The 22828-nt window shown below is 49.4% G+C and overlaps 1 protein-coding gene across 1 annotated transcript in view; it reads left to right on the top strand.

The window, feature by feature from the left end:
* CAPN14 (calpain 14) overlaps window positions 1–19192 on the top strand; it is a 29735-nt gene extending 10543 nt beyond the window's left edge. The window contains exons 8-22 of the mRNA XM_036263134.1: window positions 60–145; window positions 2915–2989; window positions 4109–4272; window positions 5278–5447; window positions 5948–5956; window positions 7835–8040; window positions 8976–9012; window positions 9487–9543; window positions 11087–11144; window positions 13701–13765; window positions 14997–15065; window positions 15713–15791; window positions 16370–16486; window positions 16817–16872; window positions 19135–19192. Coding sequence (XP_036119027.1) covers window positions 60–145; window positions 2915–2989; window positions 4109–4272; window positions 5278–5447; window positions 5948–5956; window positions 7835–8040; window positions 8976–9012; window positions 9487–9543; window positions 11087–11144; window positions 13701–13765; window positions 14997–15065; window positions 15713–15791; window positions 16370–16486; window positions 16817–16872; window positions 19135–19161 — 1275 coding nt within the window. The 3' untranslated portion in view covers window positions 19162–19192. The remainder of the gene's footprint in view (window positions 1–59; window positions 146–2914; window positions 2990–4108; window positions 4273–5277; window positions 5448–5947; window positions 5957–7834; window positions 8041–8975; window positions 9013–9486; window positions 9544–11086; window positions 11145–13700; window positions 13766–14996; window positions 15066–15712; window positions 15792–16369; window positions 16487–16816; window positions 16873–19134) is intronic.
* The last annotated feature ends 3636 nt before the right edge of the window (window positions 19193–22828 follow it).

Raw genomic sequence — 22828 nt, 5'->3', positions numbered from 1 at the left:
TGTAGTTCTTGTAGTTGGCACTTGGCCCAGCCACCTAAACTGCTCCTCATTTTGTGCAGGTGACCTGCAAACACGCACCCGAATATCTAGTCAAGCTGCGGAACCCCTGGGGGAAGGTGGAGTGGAAAGGAGACTGGAGTGACAGGTGAGCTGAGCCTGGCTGGGAGGGGCGCAGGGGTGGGCCATGCCAGCAAGGAGGCTGCAGCTCAGATTCCAGGGGGTCTTCCCTCGGTCCCAGCTGGGTCAGGAGCGTGTTCAGACTGTGACGGCCAGTCTCTCACGTTTCTATAATGTTTATAGTGATTAAAATCAAATGTTTATTAAGAGCTTGCCAGCACTGTGCTAAGTCCTTTGAATTTTTATCTCATTTGATCCTCCAGATAATGCTCTTGTTAGGTAGGTAGTTTGATTCCCATTTTACTGACGAAGGACGTGGTGCTTAGACTAAGTGAATTAGTTAAGGTCTCAGAGTGCAGTTCAGCCAAGGTCTTTGCTGTCTAGTCCTGTGTTCCTTTGCTGGCATGGCTCAGCGTGCTCTTGGGCTTGGTGAGAGAGAGGTACGAATTGGCCCCTACATTCTGCTTCTGTTTAGGGACCTTAGGTCGTTTCTACCTAAAGACAACCCTGAAGGGTGTGGGCGTTACGGGCTGCAGACGGGCTGTGGGGCGCCAGCGGGAAGGGGACCAGGGGTCGAGTCCCCCGCCCTCTTGCTGTGAAGGTCCCTGATACCTGGCTCTGTGGAGCTCAGCAACACGTCCACATAGCCATCATCACGTCATCATTTTCATAGACGAAGAAATAAAACAATAAAGATAATTAAAAATAAGAAATAAAGGCTCAGAAAAAGAAGTTGAATTCCACTCCTCATAGGATGTGCCGCACTCGATTTGTTATCCACGAATAAAGAGAATAGTCAGAGAAACTGGGTCTACGTGGAAAATGGCATCCAAAGATCACACACACACACACACACACACACACACACATACACATTTAAAATGTTATCAAGATATAGCATCGTGATGTTGGTTTTAGTTTGTTTCATAGAACAAGTACTTACTAGAGACAGGGGATGGATTAAATTTGTTTGGTTAGTTGTGTGATCTTGGGCAAGCTTTTCATTTCTCTGAGCCAGAGGTGTGATGAGGATTAAATACATTGATGGGCTTTTATTCCATGGAGTCGAAACTGATGTTAATCTCATCCAGTGTATATTTTCTTTCTTTTTTTTTTAATCCTTACCTGAGGGTATTTTTTTTTCCCTCGTTGATTTTTAGAGAGTGGAAGCGGGGGAGGGAAGAGAGAGATATGTGAGAGACACATTGATTGGTTGCCTCCTGCACATGACCTGACAGGGGCCAGGATATTGAACCTGCAACCCAGGCATGTGCCCTTGATCAGGAATTGAACCTGTCACCCTTTGGTGCATGGCTGACACTCTAACCACCAAGCAGCACCGGCCAGGGCCAGTGTGTATTTTTATTTTAGATATTACATTTTCTAATTCTAGAGATTCCATTTGAGAATAGCTTCTACTTCTCTCCTCATCTGTCCATAGTTCCCTTATAACCTTGACAATATGGAATGTGTTAATAATGCTGTTGTGATGTCTTTATTTGCTAATTCCATCATCTCTCTCATTTCTAGGTCTGTTTCTCCTAACTGTTTTTATTCCTGGTCATGGATCACATTTTCTACTTTTTTATATGCTTGGTAATTTTTTACTAGATGCTGGACATTGTACATTTAAGTTTCTGAGTACTGAGTTTTGTCGCATTCCTTTCAAGGATGTTGGGTTTTTTCTGGCAGGTACTTAAATTGCTTAGGGATAATTTTTTTTTTTAGGGATAATTTTTGATACTTTGAAAAAATTTTAAAGCACTTTAAAGACAGAGCTACAGAAACCTTTATTTCAGGGATAATTTGACCATACTATTAAGATGTTGACCCTCTGGGATCTCTGCTAGAGACCCCCATATAGTCAACAAGGTCTTTCAATTCTGTCTGGTGTGACTTCAGATGACTCCCAGCCTTGTGTCAGCTCTGGAAATTCTTCTGTGTATAGTCCAGTCTTTTGTGTGTGTGTGTGTGTGTGTGTGTGTGTGTGTGTGTGTGGTGTTTATATATGCACAGATTTGATTTCAACCTGACTCAAGGGAACCCCTGTGAAGTTCTCTGGAGCTCCCTCTTTATGTAGCCCCCTTCTCTCAGGCATCTTCCCTAGCAAATGCTAGCTGCCTTGGCCTCCCTGAACCAGGCTCTGCCTCCGGCCCCCAGCAACACTGCTGGGCTCTCCCGGGTCCTTCTCTGCATCACTGCCCGGGGATGTAGCTTGAGGCAGAAGGTAGACGATGTTAGGACTCACCTCGTTTGTTCCCTTCCTCTTGGGGTCACCGCCCTGTGCTGCCTGCTATCTAATGGATGAAAACAGTTGTTTCTTATTTGTTATCTCAGTTTTAGTTGTTTATGGTGTGAAAGTGATACAGGAAAGTCTTACTGTCATGGCCAGAAGTAGAAGTCCCAGGCGAAGGACTTTGAAAGCAAGTAACTCCAATGTAGGTTCAAATGCTAGCTCTGACATTTAACAGCTTTGTGACTTCAAGCAAGCAACTTAGTCTCTTTTAACCTCAGTTTCCTAATCTCTAAAATGGCAATAAAAATCCTTATCTTGTAAAGTTGTTAGCCTTGACTGAGATAAAGTATGTCAAGAGCCTGGCCCAGAACTGGCTCACAGTGAACAATGAATTGATGTTACATGTTGCTTTTATAATACAGGATGTGAGATTTAGTCGTCTGCACAGGCAGCATGAAGATGAGAATAGTAACAGCCCTATGGAGCACTTACTGGAGAATTTCTCACCTGTCCTCCACAATCCTTTCATTCCCCATGGAAACATCTCTTTTCTGTTTTCAGCTCAAGAACGTGGGAGCTGTTGAGCCCCAAGGAGAAGATGATGCTGCTGAGAAAAAACAACGATGGAGAATTTTGGTAATTGACTCGAGGACTCAGGACAAGTGCCCTGGCTGACATTTGGTCATCCACCTAGCAACATTTACGGGGTGCCTCGTGGGCACCACGTATCTCCTGTACAGAGATCAGGAAGACCCTGGAGGGGCTCACAGTCCAGCAGGGCAAACAGCCCTGCAGACAAACAGTCACAGCCTCTGTGCCAAGAGCAGTGACCACTGGCCTGGAGCTCAGCAGTTGCTCAGAGCAGGGTGTGGGGGAGGCCACGTCCTCCCCGACTTCCGCTCTGCTCTGTGTCACTCGGGTTACTCCATCCCAAGGTTGTGCCTTTCCTGTCCTGAAAAGGAGATGGGAAAAGCAGGGACTGCAAAGTCTTGCCAAACCATAAGCCAGTCACCTGTGCCCTCCAGAGCCAAATAGCTCTACTCCCACTGACTCCGAAGCCACTCACCTCTTATTATGAAAGGTCACCCAGATGCCCTGAACTGCTGCTGCTTCTGGGGGTCTGACATGAAGCCCATCTGTTCCCCTTTCCTTTTGCTTTTCACCTTTACGATGACTCCCACCCTGTTCCCACGACCCCTCTTCTCCCTCACCCAGCCTTTGCAGATGGCTGTGGCCCTCTCTCTCTGGAAGTAGTCACTGAACTCAAGATCCCTGCAAATGCATTGTTTCCACATCACAGATGAGTAAACTGAGCATCAGAAAGCTCATGTAGCCTGTCTCGTTGGCAAGATTAGCAAGTAGGAGCAAAGGTTTTTATCAGTGATTGAAAACTGCTTGATGAGCATCTATAAACCAATGGACTGGTTATAAATGCCTCGATTCTGCTTTCTCTGTGTAACCAGCAAAACAGAGACCCTCCGCCCAGGCACAGGAGTCTGCCTCCAGCCACAGGAAGGGTTTTCTCAGGGGCTCCACCCACCTGGGATGGACCCGTACGCTGGTCTAGCCAGCCCCCTCTCATGGCCAAGGCCTGCCCAGCTCTGCACGCGGGCGTGGAGGATGGGGGCCTGGAGGACGAGGGCCTGGGTCTGGGAGAGGGCTGGGGTCCCCACTGTGTTGTTCCAGCTTCCCTTTTGGTCCTGATAACTAGACATCATCTCGTTTATCTTCGTACTGTTCCCTTTTTCTCTCCAGGATGTCACTTAAGGACTTTATAGCACATTTCAAGCTCCTGGTCATCTGTAAGCTGACCCCGGGCCTGCTGAGACACGAGGTGGGCCAGAAGTGGTCGTACACCATGCTGGAGGGGCGATGGGAGAAGGGCAGCACGGCTGGCGGCCCCATGACGTTGCACCGAGGTGAGCACGTGCGCAGGAGCTGGGCTCTGGGTTTGCCGTGGCAGCCTGTCCAGGCCAGGGTAGGGCTGCGGCGGAGCCACTGTGGGCGGCCGGGCAGCTTGCGCCCTGCACAGGGCATCTGGCTGAGGGTGAGGGCTGCTGCTGGCCAAGCTAACGGCTCGGCCCTGGGCTGTGTCCATTGGGAAGATGGGGCACCTTTGGTCCTAATTTGCACAAAGGCATAGAAATCTCAGTCCAGCTGCCCGCCTTTGGGGCTGTGTCTTTCCACAGGCGCCTTCTTCTAATTGGCACTTGGAGGCCTCAGGCACACACGCGTGGTAAAAGCATCGTTACATCTTGTTTTGGTTTCAGGACAAGGTGATTGATAGGTTGAAGTGACCACCCTTTAATGGGCAGGACTAAAATAGTAACTATATCATGTATATCAGGCCCTCCTTATCTAGAGTTTGGTAGGGATTAAGTATTCTCAGGTCATCAATTATGAGAGATGGACACATCTAAATTCCCAGTGACTGTGGTGACTGTGTCCCTTTCTCCACAACAGAGGGCGTGAGTGATCCCTTTGGAAGGAAAGACCTGCAGGGTGTGACCTCAGTAGGTCGCGTTGGCCTGAATGCTGGTGTCCCCCTCCAATCAGAGAGTTCCCCCAAAGCTTACGTTGCCCTTAAGCTAAGGCTTGGTTCCCTTAAAATGCACAGTCCCTTGGGACCACGTTCTCCTCAGATAGTCACTTACTCAGGCAGCAAATAGTTATGGGGCATGAAGTCTGTGCCCAGACCTGTGCTGGGCCAAGGGGCTATGGCACCAGAATGTCTCTGTGTGTCTGGGTGGTAGAGGTGAGATGGGAGGGTGCTTAGAGCTGAAGCTGAACAGACCCCCAACTCTGTCCAGATGAACTGCTGGGTAGGAGCCCTGGGGCAGGAGCCCTGGGTCTGTGCACCTCTTGGTGTGTGGGGAGCGACGCGCCAGGGCAGCCCGGGACCTGCCCCGCCTTGCTGCTTTCAGCCCGAGGCGCATTTTGGAAGAACCCGCAGTTCCTGCTGTCCGTCTGGAGGCCCCAGGAGGGCGAGATGTTCCCGAAGCCCTGCAGCGTGCTGGTGTCCCTGCTCCAGAAGCCCAGGCACCGGCACCGCAACCGGAAGCCTCCCCTCGCCATCGGCTTCTACCTCTTCAGGGTAGGTGGGATTCCGGGGCACGTGGCCTCGCGTGGGGTCCCCAGCTATTGTCCTTTCTTCCTGTTTCCTGTCCTCTTCACCATCCATGTCTGTCTACCCACAGGCCTGGGTGCAAATCCTGGCTCTGTTCCTTAGGAATATCTAGACTCAGTCATCTTCTTGCACTGGGCCTCAGTTTCTCTGTCTGTAAAACAGGGACAGTGATATTTATGCAAAGAGCAGAATAACCGATCACGTGACAGGGCTTCTCAATGCACCCATCACACACTTTACAATTAATACTGGTTTCCTTTTTCCAAAAAAGCCAAGGCTGCCTTCCATCGCCCTTTTCCAGATTTCCTGATGGTGGATCAAAATGTCATTGACTGGAACAGAAGGCCATGTGGGAGGGGAAGGGGCTCTGGGTAGAGTCTTCTTGTGTATTAGCCTCCATTAGAGTTTGAGTGTGTGAACGAGCTAGATTCACTGACTATGAGGTCTCTTTTTTGTCTGTTTTTCAGATGAGCAAGGTGAGTTCCCGGTTTGGAGCGATGTCACATTTGGCAAAGCCACTGTGGAGGTTCGGCAGCCTTCAACAGGGGCTCTGAGCACGTCCGACAAGAATGTCAATTGCTTGTGTGTGGAAGCACAGAGCTTCTGCCGTTCTTTCTCCTCCCAGGACCCCAAGAAACCCTTTTCCCTCTGCAGGGTGATCTCTGAGCCTGGTATAGAACCAATAAATCTTAGAATTTATTAAATCCCCTCATAAATACCTACGGCTAATATTGAAGACTGTCACAGCATAGGAAGGCTGATAAATTACAACCTTGCCTGAGTTGTGAAACCCATAATAAAATTGATCTATAACTTATGAGACACAAGGAGACCATGCAGCCCACCTCCTTGGGGACAAGGGACAAGGATTGGAAAATGGGACAGAAACACAGGCAGAGGACAACCCTGTATTTCAGGCACAGTGACAGCCTAGAGGGACGGTTAGAAGGCATGAGGTATCCCAGCCTCTGCAGGGTGTCAGCTATTATTTTGGTACCCAAAGAACATAGGAGTGAAAAACTTAATTTGCTCAGATTGGACTAAACAATGTAAAGGGATTTTTTTATAAAGAAACCATTTTGCATTGGCTATCTTGGGTCAGTCTTGGTTTTTTCCTCCTGTGGGAACACCAAGTGATTCCAAAGTTGCCTGTTAATTTAATAAGAAAAAATTATTTATATCAGGACTATTTCTAAACAGAATTGGGTCAACCTACAATAAAATTGTAAACAGAACAAAATGATAAGCCAGTTAAAAAATGTAAAGGCAAGAAATAAATAACAAATAAATGAGGGATAAAAAAAGCAGTTGATTCTATCAGAAAAACTAAACATAGGACAGCTAGTACGGCTGATTATAAAATTCAGTTCTGAGATTCCTAGTAGCCAAGGCAAAGATGGCAACAGGATGATTCCCTACTTCTCATTGTCTGATAAAACAAAGTGTATGTCATCAGAAGATACATTTTATTTCCCGAACCCTGGGTGGAGTCTGTGAAATACGGCTTTGTGTGGATGGGGAGGGTCTGCTAACAGCTGTATATACACTGGAGGAGAGATCCTCCATATGGACCTCCTGTTCCCCCACAGCCCTGAGAAGACGAGGGAGCAAGAGAGAAAAATGGAGAAATAAAGGAGGGATGGATGGAGAGAGGGAGGGAGAGGGAAAGTGTGGGGAGAGAGGAGAGAGAAAGAGAATATGAATATAAGATAAAACAAAATACACACCCAGACAATATAAGAACTAGAGCCCGACTCAGGTCTCCTGAGCTCCTGTCCAGTCCTCTTTCCCCTTTATGAGCTGTTTTCGCTGAGATGACGTGGAATGTCCAGTTTATCTGTATGTGGCTGTTATGATGTTGGTGGGGAGGTAGTTGGTGGTCCACCTGTATCTGTACCCATAATCATGTCATAATCAACCTTGAAATTGTATCACATGCGTGAATGCATTTTCAGGAAGTGTGAAGAACATGGGCATTGGAGCTCAGTTGTCCTGAATTCCAGCCCTGGACCGAACTCTTACCAGCTGGCTGACTTTGGGCAAATGTCTGATCTTGGAAAGTGCAGAAACAGTGACATTCGTCACATTTTGTATACAATGTTGTTTTCAATGTAATGGCAAATCTACTGATAAGTGTCCATTCAGCCCCGCATAGGGTCCCAGCATAGGTGCCTACTCCTGATATATTCTGCTTTAGTCTCAGCTCCTCACTCTTATCCCATCTTCCACTGGGGCAGGTTGGATTGAGCAAATAAGAGGTCACTTTACTCCTGGCTCCTGGCCAAGGGCCCCAGGCCTGGCCACCAGCCCGGGGTAATCACCTCAACTGGTACCCTTCTGTTTTCCACCTACAGTTCTTCGATGACCGGGAGAAACTGCCCCGTGAGTTCTTCTTGCAAAATAATCCCCTGAGTTTTCCTGAGGCATTTCTCCCAGAAAAAGAAGTGAGTCAGGAGCTGTGGCTGCAGCCGGGGACGTACCTCATTGTGCCCTGCACGTCGGTGGCCTGCCAGGAGTCCGAGTTTGTCCTCAGAGTCTTCTCCAGGAAGCACATCTTCTAGTAAGGGCACAGGCCTGTGCGGGAGGTCAGGGTCCCCGCGGGCCAGGGATGATAAGGAGCACCAGGTGGCAGAGGCAGCAGGCGGGGTCTCTGCGGTCAGTACAGAGCGGGGATCGGGAGAACAGGACAGCAGGACAGCTCTGGGCATGGAGAGCATCCTTCCCTTCTTCCTTCCCCTCTTGCACCGAACACACGAACACTCCGCGAGCCATTACAGGGGAAAAGACAGAACAGGTGCAGCACCGCCTTGCCCTCCAGAAGCTCAAAGTTTGGAAAGGATGGTTCATATGAAGTTGTTTTTGTTACACTGTAGCCAATGGAACTGCCTATCTGCAGGATGTTAGAACAGCAGCAAGAAGGGGCCTCGGCTAACTTTCCGTGGTCCTGGGGAAAGCAGGGTGGTTTCTGGGAGGTGGTGGTTCCTAAGGGATGCACAGGGTGGTTCAGATGAGTGGAGGCTGTCATCAGCCAGCAGGCTCAGACACCACTGGTATGTGCAGGTGAATCAATATATATACATCTCAGATAAGCTTATTATTTGGCCTGTGATTTTTTTTTTTTTTTTGACATGACAACCCTTCAATGCTTAGAATCCAGTTTTTTTTCCTCCTTTCTTCATGTTTTGGCTATTGATAGTTGGACTTGATCTCAAGCATCTTAAAATATGAGTAGGAATAGTCCGATGAGGGTGGGCACAGGGCTTGGCATGAGCAAAGGCATACAGTGAGAAACAGCACTGGGCATGTGGGCGTTATAAGCAGTGTGCGTGCCACGTGGCTGGACCTCCACTTCCAAGAGAGAGGGGAGGTGAGGCGTGAGAGCTGGCCAGGTGCATCAGCTCAGGGACTTGGAAGAGCTCCCCAGGGGAGGGAGAAGACTGGCCAGCATGATCCCAAGACGATCCCCAAGATGTAACTCTTTTGTTTCTCCCGTAGTGAGATTGGCAGCAATTCCGGAATCGTATTCTCTAAGGTGAGTAGTGATGTGGGATTCCACACGGCTGAGACTTCACAACGCCAGGACGGTGGCTGTCTCCCTCATGCTCAGGGGGCGGGGAGAAGGTCCTCAGATTGTACAGAACTTGCTGTGTGCTACATTGTTTATTGTGCCCAAAGAGTACCCAGGTTCTGCTGTTTTCGCACCGGGAGAACTGCCCTTCTGGCCAGGTCCATTGAGGGCCCAGAGCCCCAGGTGCATGAGCGGTGCCTTTACCTTCTCGTGCTTCTCTCTGCCAGTGTTTCTGTCGCCCAGTTCACTGTCTGCCACTCCCCAGAGGCAGCGAGAACTGGAGGAATGGGGGCTGTGTGAAGGCGGTGGCAGAGCATTTAAGACAGCTCGAGGTCAAACTTCTGGATTTTGGAAACCTGGAAGCCACGAGACATAAGTGTGCCTCGGAGAGTTCACGTATCCGGGTGCATAACGGTCTCTATGTGTCTGTTCCTCTAGGAGATAGAAGACCAAACTGAAGGGCATGACGAAGTCTTCGCCAAACTCTTTGAACAGGTAAGTGGAAGAGGTGTGGTAGCCAGAAGTGGGCGGAGCAGGGACAAAGGGGAGCATGTAACTGCACCAACTGTTTGCAGCGGCCTGACCCTGTGTATAAACTGTAATTTGAGGTCGCTAGTTCCCAGACTGCCACTTTCTATTCAGGCCCTCAAGTTTTTAAACAAACGAGTGGAGCTATTGTCTCCAGAAGGCCCCTGTGAAATGCATCTCTGTTCTTGGAAGCTTTATTGATTAGTTAGGAGAAAACAGAATGCAGCAGAGTCAGAAATCAGCACTGGGAGTGACAATGACAAGCCAGGGGTCTGGGGAGGACCATTAAGGGAACCCAGGGAGAATGACCTTTGGGTGGTTTCCTCGAGACGGGGTGGGGCGGGTAAGAGGACAATGGGAAGGCAGAGGGCCCAGGGCCGCACACCTGGACCCTTGAGGTCTTTCCCTGGGCTGGTCCAGAGCAGGAGGCCAGCAGGGTGGGTGTAGGGTTCTAGAGGCTACTTAGTCCCTACCTTGCAGGAAATAGGGCAAGAGATACACTGGAAATCTGGGCTCTGATATCTGAGCGATTTCATTCAAAATGAAAGAGCATGTTAGTAACACTCTGGACTTAATTAACATCTTGCCTCCCCCCACGCCCCCCATCTGTTCTCCTATTCACCCCTGGTGCTTTGCTCAATGTAGCCAAAGACGATATGTTAGAATTTTACATGTGTTGTATATAAATGTTTTCTCCGCACCAGGGGTTTCCAAACATTTTCTGCTACCGTCCTTTTATGTAATGAAATCTCATAGAGAATCCCAATATATACGAAAGGGATAAAAATTGTATATTATTGCCCTGGTGAGGCTCAGTTGGTTGAGCATCATTCCATGCACCGAGAGGTCGCTGGTTGGATTCCGGCAATTTCGAACCAGGGCACGTGCCCAGTTGCCTGCTCGATCCCAGCAGGGGGCGAGCAGGCGGCAGTGACCCTCTATGTTTCTCTCTCTCCCCCTCTCCCTTCCTCGCTTTCTCAAATCAATAAAACACATATTTAAAAAATAATTGTATATGATGAATATGTATCTGTTTTATGTTTAAATTTGTGATCTTTGTATTTTGTTGACATATTTTAAAGTTAAATGTTAATGTAAAGAGTTGCTTCTGATGAGTCTACAATTAAAATATGGAATCTTGGCTGAGGCTATTTTATTAGGAGTGTCATTTAAACCAACTCGTCTGCTCAACTTATGAAGCTTCTCTATAGAACCCAGTTTGAAAGCCACTGTTTTCTTCCCGTCTATTTCTTAAGAGTCCTGCTCTGCTGGGGTGCAGCCTAGTTTAAAACTATTGTAAAGTTCTTATGAAGGTCCAGATTTAATGGCATGACTCGTCACATTCCGTAGGTGCAACATAGTGGCATCACTTATTCTGCCCAGAAATGGCATCTGTGCCATGCGGAGCGGGTGTTGGCGAGGATATCCCAGCCCCCGTTAGCTGTGCCCTCTGCACCTAACAAGCGTTTCATGGTGATGATTTGCTCCTGTCCCTCTGCTTTCACTCCAGTGTCCAGAAATAAACGCAGTTCAACTGCAGAGGATCCTGAACCACCTGACCTGGTCAGGTGAGTATTTCAGAGTCACTCATCGGCAGGATCAGGGACGCAACTGTTCTGAACTCTAGGTCTGTTTCTATTTCCCCTGGTGGGACGTGTGAACCTACTGTGTGCTGGTGCCCTGAGCAGCCATGTCGTACGCCGGGGTGGGTCATGTGGTCTGACAGCAGTAAAAAAATGTATGTAGCTTGGAAAATTGTTTGTTTGTTTTGCTTAGTTGGAGACATGGTAGTAAAAATGAAGGTTTCTGCTACTTTCCTAGTTTGAGAAGAATAGCGGAGTACTTGTTTCTTGGCATATAAATCCCATGTGGAAAGACTGTACTCACTTCCTCAACAGGGTAAATAAGTGTTAAATGTTGATTAGCCCACTATGGAGCACTCTGATGAACTCATATTTAAATTGATCAACCTACAAACCTACAAACATCTGGAGGGAGGGAGTGTATCACCTAGGAGGGCTACTCATGGGTGGTGAGGAGGCCTTCGGAAGGAGCCTGGGATACATCATTAGGAAAGTTTAAAGTCCACATAAAGATATTTTCTAAGTATATTTTGAGCAAGAAGAACATGATTTCTCCAGGGAAGAAAAAAACTTCAAAATGAAAAAACTAAGCCAAAAAAAAAATATTAAAGGGTATTTTCTACTCAACATATGTGATTGCTTCTTCATGATATGAAAACAAGACTTCAAACCCAAACAAGTTACAGTCCAGGGTATTGTATAACTCGGGGCTTGAAATGCATTTCCAGATGGTTTCTCAAAGCCTCATTTGAATAAAAGAGCCAGAAGGAGAGAGGCTAGAAATGACAGAAGAGAAGAATCCTCCCCTCTGCCCCACTTGGAAAGACATTTCTGGGAAACTACCTGAAGAGTGCATATTTGAATAGTTTTAACTGCCCTGATCACAGGGCTTGCAAATAGGTTTTCCAGGGAATGTGTGGACAAATTGATTCTGGGCAGTCCTCTGAGAGGGTTCTGGTTCGCTAGGTCAGGGGACCACTGTGGATTTTGGTGAAGTATTTGGGACAGTCTCCCGGGATACATGATGAAGTGTGGGTTGTGAAGCAGCAATAGGAGCTGTATCCACAAGTCTTAGCGGCAGTCCCAAAGGAGGTATGAAGATAAAACCAGAGGGGTAATTCTGTGACAGCCGAGTGTCTAGATGTTCAGAAAGCCCTTGGATTCTTCCCTTGCCCCGCACGTCGTCACTTCCTCATCTTGTGTCCGTGGTTCCGAAGCAGATGTGGAAGGGAGGCTGGCCAGATGTGCGGGTGGCGCAGTGTTGGAGGAACCACGATCCTCGACAGCAGAACTGAAATTCAGGACGTTCGCTGCGAGCTGTGCCCAGACCGAGAAAAGATGCGACGGAGTCGGGGTGATCATTCAAAACTACCGTTTTGTTATTTTTAAAAAATTGGTTGTACAAGTTTCTAACAGGAGAGACCTCATTTTTGTGGCAATTGATGTGAAAGATATCTGGTTATTTTAGGTGACCTCAGGCTTAACAGGAGCTAATAGTTTTAAATTGCTGCTATTAAATAAACGAGTTCAGATTCCGGCTGTATTTAATGGCAGCATTTAGATTTGTGTTTTGGAAATTGTGTTCCAAGAAACACTAGGAATCAAGAGGTTTTAGTAAGTATTCCGTGAACTAGAAGGGATTAGGTTCTGTGGTCAATCGTGCTTGGGAAATTCTGCGTTAAACGAAATTTCAGCGTTGGCCCCTCAGTACCTATCATATACTAAGGTGTCTGATGAACAGGAGGGAAGCATCTATAGATAAAATTATTTCAAATTTGTTTAAATTCAAAAGCCTTTCTCTGCGGAGAATCTTCTTTGGAACATAATTTGAAAAATGCAGACTGAAAATGTTGCAAGTGATGGACCCCGTATACTGGGCTTAACCAGGTTGCATCCGAAGGGTGTGCTCCAGGCTCTAGACCATGCTTTAGAGAGGTTCTGGCGAAGTGTAACTATAATAGAGGGCTCTGAGAGCTAGGAGCCATATCGGCTGGGGAACAGGTGGAGAAATGTTGAGAGGGGTCAAACACCCTTTTGTGCTTTTCAATGGGCAGAGCAAGGACTAGTGAGAGACTTTACAGGAGTTTCCTTTGAAACTAACATAGGAAGTTTCTCCTGGATGGAGCTAGCCCTCTATGTGAGCACCCACAAGTGACTGACCACACTGAGACGTCTAAGGAAAGCATCCCCTAATGTGCACGGGGACTTGAACTAGTTGATCCCTCAGATCTCTCCCGTAGAACCAGGGACTCTCTGATCCTGGCCCTTGCTGGGTTCATAGGGCCATGGTCTTCTGACTCACTGCACAAGCAACGCCAGCGATGACTGGGGTTCTCCACGGGGATTTACTGTGCAGCTTGGGTGCAGAGACCACCAAGCCTCCCCTCTCTCTATGGCTCTTTGTCTCTTCCCTTCCCACACAGATAATGGCTATTGGAACCTGTGGCTGGCCTAGGCAGCACTGTCCGGTCCCATTCAGAAAAGGGCCATGTCATGCTGTCCTGGGCCAGCCCCCCATGTACTCTTTCTGTTCCTCTGCAGGTCTGGGGAGCACACGGCCCCTCTTCAGCCTCGATGCCTGTCAGGGGATCCTGGCCCGACTGGACGTATCTTTTCTGGTCTGTGGGAAGATGCACGCTGCTGGTTGAGAACTTTGCCCTGAAGCCAGGCTGCCTGGGTTTGAATCCTAACCCCAGTGCCCAGTTGGGTCATCAGGGCAAGTCACTCAGCCTCATCGTGTCCCCAGGTCCTCATCTGCAGCCTCGTTGGCAGGATCAGTGTGAGAAGGCCAAGGGGATGAGCTGTGTGAAGTGCTTAGGACAGACCTGTCCTAGGAAGTGATCGAGATCAGCTACTGATGACAGTAGTCTGATCGTGACGATGAGGCGGCGGCAGGGTGGTGATGAGTATCAATTCTCCAGGTTACAAGAAGCTTAAACAGGAGCAGCAGGGCCTGTTTCCTGTTTGGTGACCAGGCAGTGGCTGTCCCCATTTATGGGTCAGCTTTCCTGGTCTCAGCCCTGCAATTTTTATAGCAAACCTTCTGCCTATCCAAGTAGACACTTGAATCGAAGTTTGGTTGTCCACACCAGAGATAGCTCATCGGATGGATAGTGTGTGTGTGTGTGTGTGCATGTGCACATGTACGGGGGGCGGGGTTACAAATACAAACACAATCTTTGCAGAAACTTGGCAGAGGGGTGGGCAGCATGGGATGGTGGCCAGGTACAGGCCTTGGAACAGGTCCCAGCCTTGTCACCAGTGATATGAACTTGGACGTGATCAGATTCTCTGAGCCCTCATCTCATCATCCACAGGGGTGAGTTAACACCTATCTCACCTCCCAGGTGAAAATGTGGAACACGGATAAAGCGAGTCCCTCAGAGCTGGGCCCACTTGAAGGGTGGTATGTTGACCCAGTCTCTCTAATGCGAGGGATCTGGACACGAACTACAAGCCAACCATTACGCTTCCAACCTTCCTTGAAATGCCTGAATAGAAGGAGAATCCTTAGCCACCTGACTCCTTCCATAGGTTCGTTTTAACTACATCAAATTGGCCAGGTCGAAATATCCTGCTTCACTGCAGGGTAGCTGTTATCATCGCCACCGTCGCCACCATCAGCGGCCCTTCTGCCTGTGCTGCTGTTTCGGCTCATCCTGTCCTTTCCCAGTGAGGGCCAGGGAGCCCTGGGCTGGACGCTCCAGCAAGGGAGGCCACCAGAGACACCCGCCGTTGAATGGGGCTGTCCATAATCGCGTGGGGGTGTGGAGGGCCAGTCGCCGCTTCCAGAGGCATAGATGAAACTCTTAACTTTGACCTTAACCCTGCTATCAGCTGAATGCATCGGGTACCATGAGCATCCAGGAATTCAGGGACCTGTGGAAGCAGCTGACGCTCTATCAGGTACGAACCAGTCTTGCCCATGCCTCCTGGCAGGATGCTCCAGAAGTGTTGATCCTGCAAAGTATGTAGGGTCCTTACACTTCTCTCCCTGTCAGCCCTTTACATGCAACTACTTACCCGGTCTGCTGTCCCTCCAGTGAGCCCTCCTCACACCCTCAGAGACTTTACACTTGTCTCCTGACTCAGAAGCTCACACGGGCCCATATCCCACTTCCTGGCTAAAAGCTTTGTGACCCCCATGGCCCCCAGAGGCAGCCCGCACTCTAGCGTGATGGAAAGTCCTTCATAACCTGGCTCTTTTCTGCTTTTCCAGTCATTGCTCACAGCTCTCCCCCTTGTCCCCCGAGTCATAAAGTTGGAAGCCCTTTAAAGGTTGGATGATGTGCTCAGAGGAAGTGTATTTTCATGTACCCAGACTGTCTATCCCCTGCGACCAAAAGACCGCCCCTTCCTCAGAACCCCTCAGAAGAAACGGGAGGGAGGTCAGACCCTGGCAGGGACCCTCTGCCCTGTCCTCGCCCGGCAGCGGGCCCTGCCGATGGAGCCCGCGCCCTCCAGCGGCGCTCTGCCGCGCGGACACCGGGCCACAGGGGGCTCTCGGGTGGGACCTGGGAAGCCTGGCTTCTTTAACATTTGGTTCTTCGTAGGAAGTTTTCCACAAGCAAGACAGAGCTGGGTCAGGATGCCTGAACTGTGCCCAGCTGCAGGCTGCCATGAAGGACGCAGGTGGGCACGGCGGGCGGAGGTGGGGCTGATGACATCCTGGAATAATTCTAATGCACAAAGTCACTCCCTGAGTTCAGAGACCCAAACACGGGGATCTACAAATAACAGAAACATTGGTCATTATCGCTCTAATCTCTGCTAACCGTGATTGAAGGCTGGCACATCCACACTCTCATTTAATCTTCAACAATGCCCTGTTCTAACCCCACTTTACAGAGGGAGAAATGGGGGCTCAGGGAAACTGGGTCACTTGCCTGGGGGTTAAATTTAAGACCACCAGGCTCCAGAGCAGATGCTCTTGACCCCTAACAGACTGCGTCCTGCCTTCAAGGCCAGTAACCCACTTGATCGAAAGATCCTTGTGCAGGTTGCCCAAGGGGGCAGGAATGGGGAGTAGAGATAAAATAAAACGAATGTACTAAATAATTAAACAGTTCACAAGGAAGCCCATAAAAGAAGATCCCCATGCTTTCAGGATTCAGGTCCCAGGAGAGGGGGGACAATTTAAGGGGTCTCAAATGGGAGGGGAGCTGGGTATGAGGTCCCGGCACCGACGGCAGGAGTCTGTGTCACTGCAGGAATCGCGCTCAGCCGTGACATCTGCCTGCTGATGCTTACCCGCTATGGCAACCCCAGCCTGCAGATGGACTTCGTCAGCTTCGTCCTCCTGATGCTGCGGGCCGAGGAGATGGAGAGTGAGCGGGGGAGAGGGAGGGCAGGGCTTCCTCTGCTGGATTGCCCACCTGTCCCCAGTCCACGCAGGCGGAGAGGAGCTGCCAGTGGGGGCAAACAACAGGCAGGGAGCTCGGGGGGACGTAGGCGGCGTGCCCGCAGCCTGGCCGCACCCCCACACTCATCTGCGCCCTGCTTTCCCAGGGGCAAAGGTGTGAGGCAGCTCGCTTATAATACGTGTGACCACATGTGGTTCCACAGTTGGGTTCCCAGGTGAGGGGCCATATGGGAGGAGCTAGTTCACGATATTTTCAAACATATTAGGGGTGTTTCTCCCTTCTGCATTTTCACAGGTATTTTCCAAAACTTAACCCAAGATGGCAAAGGGATATACCTCCAGAAGTCAGAGGTGAGATTTTCTCCATGGGTTGAATCCCATCATCTAAGGTGGGGCCGCGGCAGGTCCAGGCTCCTGAGAAGGAGAAGGGTTTGGGAGGGCCCTTTATTCTACTGAGTTCAGGATGTGGCACTGGATTTACGTCACATATTCATTCATTCATTCATTCATTCATTCATTCATTCATTCATTCACCAGATATTTACCGAGCACCTACTCTGTGCCATGCACATATGAAGGGAATAGGAGACTGACTCAGTGTCTCCAATGACTATGACCCCACTAATGCCATGTGACAAATCCACACAGCATCAGTGGTGAGGACAGCACTTAACCCCCGTCGCATGCTGGGAGTCAGTGGGACTTGGCTGGCTGGCTAGTGATTGTGGCTGAGCTGGGCTTTCTGGCACGTTCCGCGAGGAAGCGCCGGCCAGGCTTGCTCTTCTCAGGACAACGGCAGAAGCAAAGGGGAGTGAGCTGGAATACGCAAGGTCTGCACGTCCGGGGACAAGGTGCCTTGCCACTCATTCTGTTGTCCGAGCAAGTGACGTGGCCCAGCCCACTTCCAACATCTGGGCAACTAGCCTTCTCCTCTGTCACGGGAGGAACTTCAAAGCCACTTGCAGAGGGCGTGGATGCTGAGAGGGCGACCACCTGGGCCAGCAGTGAGCTTGAGCAGACAGTCGTCGGAGAGCTGGTGTAGGTAGCATGTTCCACAGAGGCCTTTCAGGCAGAAGTGGCATCAAAAGTGAAACCCCAAAGATAAGAAAGAGCCAGGCAGCCAGAGTGGAGAGGAGGAAAGACTTGGGCCAGACGGAACAGCAAGTACAAGCCTGGCTAGAGCATAGAGAGTAAGGAAACTGGCTCAGCGTGAGTCTGAAAAGACAGGACATACAAGCCAGAAACAAACCTGGCGTAGCCTCCCCCATATGGAAGGGGATTCTAACCTAGCCTCTGTGCCCTCACGGTGCTTTGCACGTAGTAGGTGCTTGACAGATGTTTGTTGAGTGAATGAGGTGATAGGCTGAGGAGCAGACACGTCGGTGCCTGACGCCGAGTGCCCTCCTTGACCATTCAAACTGCGTGGGTTTATTGAGCACCAGCTAGGTGCCGGGTGTGGTGCTCGGGGGTGTTTGCTGTAAAGCCATTGGAGTCTGGAGTCTGCTCTTTCTTTCTGAAACACACCCTCTGTCTGGGCTGCTTAGAAGGGGTTACTGAAAGCTGGGGTTTCTTCTTGGACCTCAAATGTCCAGTTTATGGATGATCTTTCCAAGGTATGAGGGACCCTCAGCATTGTCTCCCTTCAGTCAGTCCCATATTGAAGTGTGAAGGTGGGATTCAGCTGGAGGGGCAATGGTTAGACCTTCTGAGCCCTTCCCCACCTAAGGTCACTTCCTGACCCCAAGCAGTCCTTCCATAGTGAGGCTCTGAGCTGGACAGCAGGCCAGCCCACACCCTGAGCGCTGCGATAGAAGGAACACTGGACCGAGACCTGGCTGAGCCCACAGCGCTCTTGTAACTAGGAAACCATGTTCCATCTCCGGGCTGTGTGAGTGATGAGCGGGCTGGGCACCTGCTCCCTAAGACCCTCTCAAGCTCAGACCGGTTCTGGTTTCACCAGCGGGAGGTCCTCAGGGCCATCCAGGGCAGCTAGAGGGAGTGGCAGCCAACTTGTTGGAATTTCAGTCTGGGGTTTTCTTTGACACCATTGGTAATTTACTTCACCATTATCATCTTCATCATCACTATCATCAGCATTAGCATTTGGATGCAATTAGCCTGGGGAGTTGTTTCTCCAGAAGTCCCCTTTATGTGAATTAGAGGGACCGATCATCACACCTACATAAAGCTGTCAGACAAATGGGTATATAAATATAAACATGTAGAATGTGCTCTAATGGATTTCTGCTACCGACGGCCCATACACCTGCACGCACAGCTGTCACGAGCATGCCAAATTAAATTCACGGAGAAAAAGAAATTGAGAATTGAGTACAGAATCAGCCTGTATCTTGGCTATCATCATTCACAGGCACCATGAGAAGTCAAGGTTGATTATATTTCAGGTTGATTTCTACTTATTACCAAATGGCATGGTCTCTCTGGCTAACCTATCTCTTAATGTCCTGTCTCCATGACTTCCCATGAGTGGGGGGGAGGAAGCCCAAGTCCTCTGTCAAACTCTGTGACCCAGTGACTGAGAAAGAAGCATCTTTCCTGCCATGTCAGAGGCTGGGCTGAATTGACCATAATATGCTTCCCCATTGTGTCCAGTGGCTGATGATGACCCTGTACTGTTGAGAAGGCTGGAGCGTCGTCTGCTCTCACGGAGGACTCTCCACATGGCCCATGGTAACTGTTGGCTGAGATAGAACCAGTGCTCAACTCACCTCCTGTTCTTCTGGATCATGTCTCCGGCTGGGAAGACTTCTCTTCTGAAGATCTCCCCTGTGGAGGTCCGGAAAGGGAGGAGAGGTAGCAAAGGTTGCCTTGGACTTGTAAAGACCAGTTCTTGTTCCCTATGGCTACAACCTTGTCACATGACGTGGCCGAAGCAATATGACTCCAGAGTTGGCGTCTTAACCTCATAAAATGCTGCCTCCGTGGCTGTCCAACCTAAACGACTTTAGATGTGCCACGTGTCATCACATTTGGGGTAATAGTCTAGGTTTCAAGATCTGAAGAGGAAATGCAATGTCCTTAGACAAACTGTACCAGCGTCTGTAAATTGGTGGAGGCACAGGCCAAGTTTCAGCTGTTTGGGTCTGGGGTGGGGATATGTTGAGCTTTCAAGGACATAGAACGTAACAGAATTGGCAGGGTCCAAGCGGGATGGGCTGGCTCTGACATCTGAGGTCACTGGGTGGTCTTCTGACAATATCTCCAGATGACTGGATTTGGGGTTGGAGAGAACCAGAAAAAACTGAGTTCTCAAAGGGCTTTCTGTATGAGACGGTGTCAGTCTGTTTGCTTGACCTATGGACTGTTAGATCCAGTTCAAATCTGTCCAGAAACCCTCCGTGTACCTGCTTCAGAGAAGAACAGCACATCCATGCTACCTTACAGAGTTAATCAGTGGATGGCTGGTGTGTCTGATGTTTGAACCAGTGACACCTCACCTTTATAGCATCCCGACCAATCCAGAACCCCGGGGAAAACAAGAACGAAGGCCAAGCCAGTGCATTTTACCCATCGGTTGGCACCGCACGGGCATTCATTAAAGTTCAGTTTTCTTAATTTACAAACGATTCTAACCAGCACGGCGATCTGGTTTACAAGTCCTCGGCCGACGAAGGAGAAGGGCTGAGTGACGGGATCGCAGTATGTCCGTGGGCGGAGCTAAAGGAAACGTCATAGCCCGACAGATGGCCGCTGGAGGAGGGGGAACTTTCAAAGCATGGCTCAGGGAGGTGGAAAAGTATTTTATTTGGAGGAATCTTCATTTCTTCCAAATGATAAAATGTAAAATGGTTTGCCATAAAGTGTCAGATGCTTGAGGTATGACTGATTTTATAAATGATAATCATGTATTTATGGTCTTTAAAAGATTTTTATGTTCATTTATTTATTGGTATCTCTGTTTTTAGATTCCGCCATTGTAAACAGTTGTTTTAATTAAATAGTTACTATGTTGGTCCATGAAGGCAGTCTTGGATTTTTTTTGGTGGGGGATGGGCTGCTGGGAAGGTGGTATCCTTAGCCTGTTCATGGTACTTGAACTACAGTGTGACGGTTTTGCTGGGTGCAGATGGGACCTGAACCACCCCCTATGACATGCGTGGGCTGCTCACACCTGAGGCTAGGTGTCACTGTGCCAGCTCAGGGCTGCCTGTGCCCTGCAGTCCTGCACCCCCGCGATCCCTCCAGCTCCCTCTACGGCTGACTCCTAGAGATCAGGGCCAAGCCACTGCCCCACCCAAATATACCCTCCCCATCTTCTGTCACTCCAAGGCAAGTACAAATCTGGGACAGGACAGACTGGGAAAGGGTCAGGATGAAGTCGTGCTGCAGGTCTGAGTGGTGGACATCAGCGACTCCCAAAAGTTGAAGCCAAAGTCCGTCGTGAGCGGGACAAGTGGGAGGTGTGTACACCAGGAGCCCAGAGAAGGAGGATGAGGAATCAGCCCCAGGCGCCAGGACAGGCGAGGTCAGGGGTCCAGGAGGGGTCGGCCACCGTCCACCAGGTGGGCCCTGTCCAGGCGTTCAAAATCTCGGGCGAAGAGTAATTCCAGCCGTGAAAGGGCAGGACAGTGGAGAGGGGCTGGGGTACTTGCCCTTCCTTCAGCCGTTTTCAATCTTCTTCTATCAGGTTTTGTGTAAAAAGTCAGTCATGTGATCTCACTTATTGGTGGAATGTAATGAACACAACAGTCTGAGGAATGGTAGTCCCAGAGACGTGGAAGTGGGGTACAGACTGACAATCCCCAGGAGAGGGGAGAGATGAACCACAGAACTTATGTGCATGAACAATGGACATGGACAACAAAGCTGGGGACAGGGTGGGGGGGATCAGTGGGGGAAAAAGGAGAAACATCTGTAACAAAAATAAGTAAATTAATTATAAAAAAAATAAAACAGAATAGAATATATCTAGGATTAAAAAAAAAAAAGCCAGTCACCAAAGAGAACCTTCCAGGTTCTGGGTGGGGCCCGGGGCTGGGCAGTGAGCAGCTATTGTCACACTGGGTTAGAGGAATGATTTTAGCCTCCAGGGTTTTCAGTCCCACGTCTCCCCAACGAAAGACATGCGTTTATATTTACAATCGGAGAAAAGGCGGAAATGAGTCTCGTGAGTTGGCGTGGGAAACGCGGGCAGCTCTGCCTGGCTTGCAGGAGGAGCAACTGGTGCGTCCAGCTGGCCCTCTGGGGTCACTGGCCCCGTCCTGAGTTACCACCTCTTTTCCAGTGTCCTGAGGACAGAGGGGGTACAAAATCCGACAGGAACGAAAACGAGGAGAGGTTGGGAAGGAACACACTAGCCATGTGACATTGGACCTCAGTTTACTCCTTTGTCAAATGGAGCCCAAAGTGTCTCTATCATGGGTCACCGTGAAGATTAAATAATGCCAGCACACTGCGGGCACGCAGAATTTTAAGCAACTCTTAATGTTTATTTTTATTTTTGTTTTAAAGAGCATGGTCACTCATTGGGACCTCTCTTCTCCTCTTCTTCTTCCATGTCTCTCTGAACGAATCAAGTCACTCCTTCAAGTGTGACCTCAGGAGGGCTGTCCCGGTCTCCAATGTCAGGGACCCAGCTCCAGGGACCTCTGAGAAACCGGCCGTCTTGTTATTAAGGCTCCTCTCAGGTCAAATAGACAAGGGACCCTGCCCTTTCTCAACGCGAACCTCAGAAGCAGCTGAAGGTTTGCTCCTCAGAGCCCCAGATAGTTAATGAGGGATTAAAGGTTGATAAAACAATGAGAACAATACTACCTCACAGGGTGAGCATCACATGGTAACACAGGGTTTGATTCTGGCGTGTGGCAATGCACTTAATGAGCTCAACCTGATTTCTCTGGAGGGAGACACTGTCCTTTCTGCACTAATGGCATGTGCTGAGGCTGTGTCTCCATTAGATGGCGCTCTGTGCCCACAGAAGGGCTCCTGCAAGGCGGCGGGACTGGGGATGACAGCTTCAGACAGCTTTCCAGTCTGGTAAACCCAGGCTGATTAAACTCAGCTCCAAGACCAGCTCCAGCTCCACACAGACTCAACGTTCTTTACTTTGCCCCTTTTTTTCTGCTGAGTTTTTTACATTGATGTCCTGTTCTTTAAATTATGCAGTGTATTTGGTTCTGAAAAGAGCAAGCTATGTTTTTAAGCCCTGTTGTAAATGCAGCCCCTTGAGGGAATACACGTGCACCCAGCCCACACCCCCCTGCACCCCGTGCCTAGCTTGGTGCCCTGCTCACGTTTGGGATTTACTGAATGAATGAATGGTTTTGAAGTAATTCACATGAACCCT

The sequence above is a fragment of the Molossus molossus genome, unplaced genomic scaffold (genome assembly GCF_014108415.1).
Source record: "Molossus molossus isolate mMolMol1 unplaced genomic scaffold, mMolMol1.p scaffold_m16_p_15, whole genome shotgun sequence".
Classification (NCBI taxonomy): domain Eukaryota; kingdom Metazoa; phylum Chordata; class Mammalia; order Chiroptera; family Molossidae; genus Molossus; species Molossus molossus.
The sequence above is the reverse complement of the archived record's forward strand: the minus strand, read 5'-3'. Positions and strand labels throughout refer to the sequence as shown.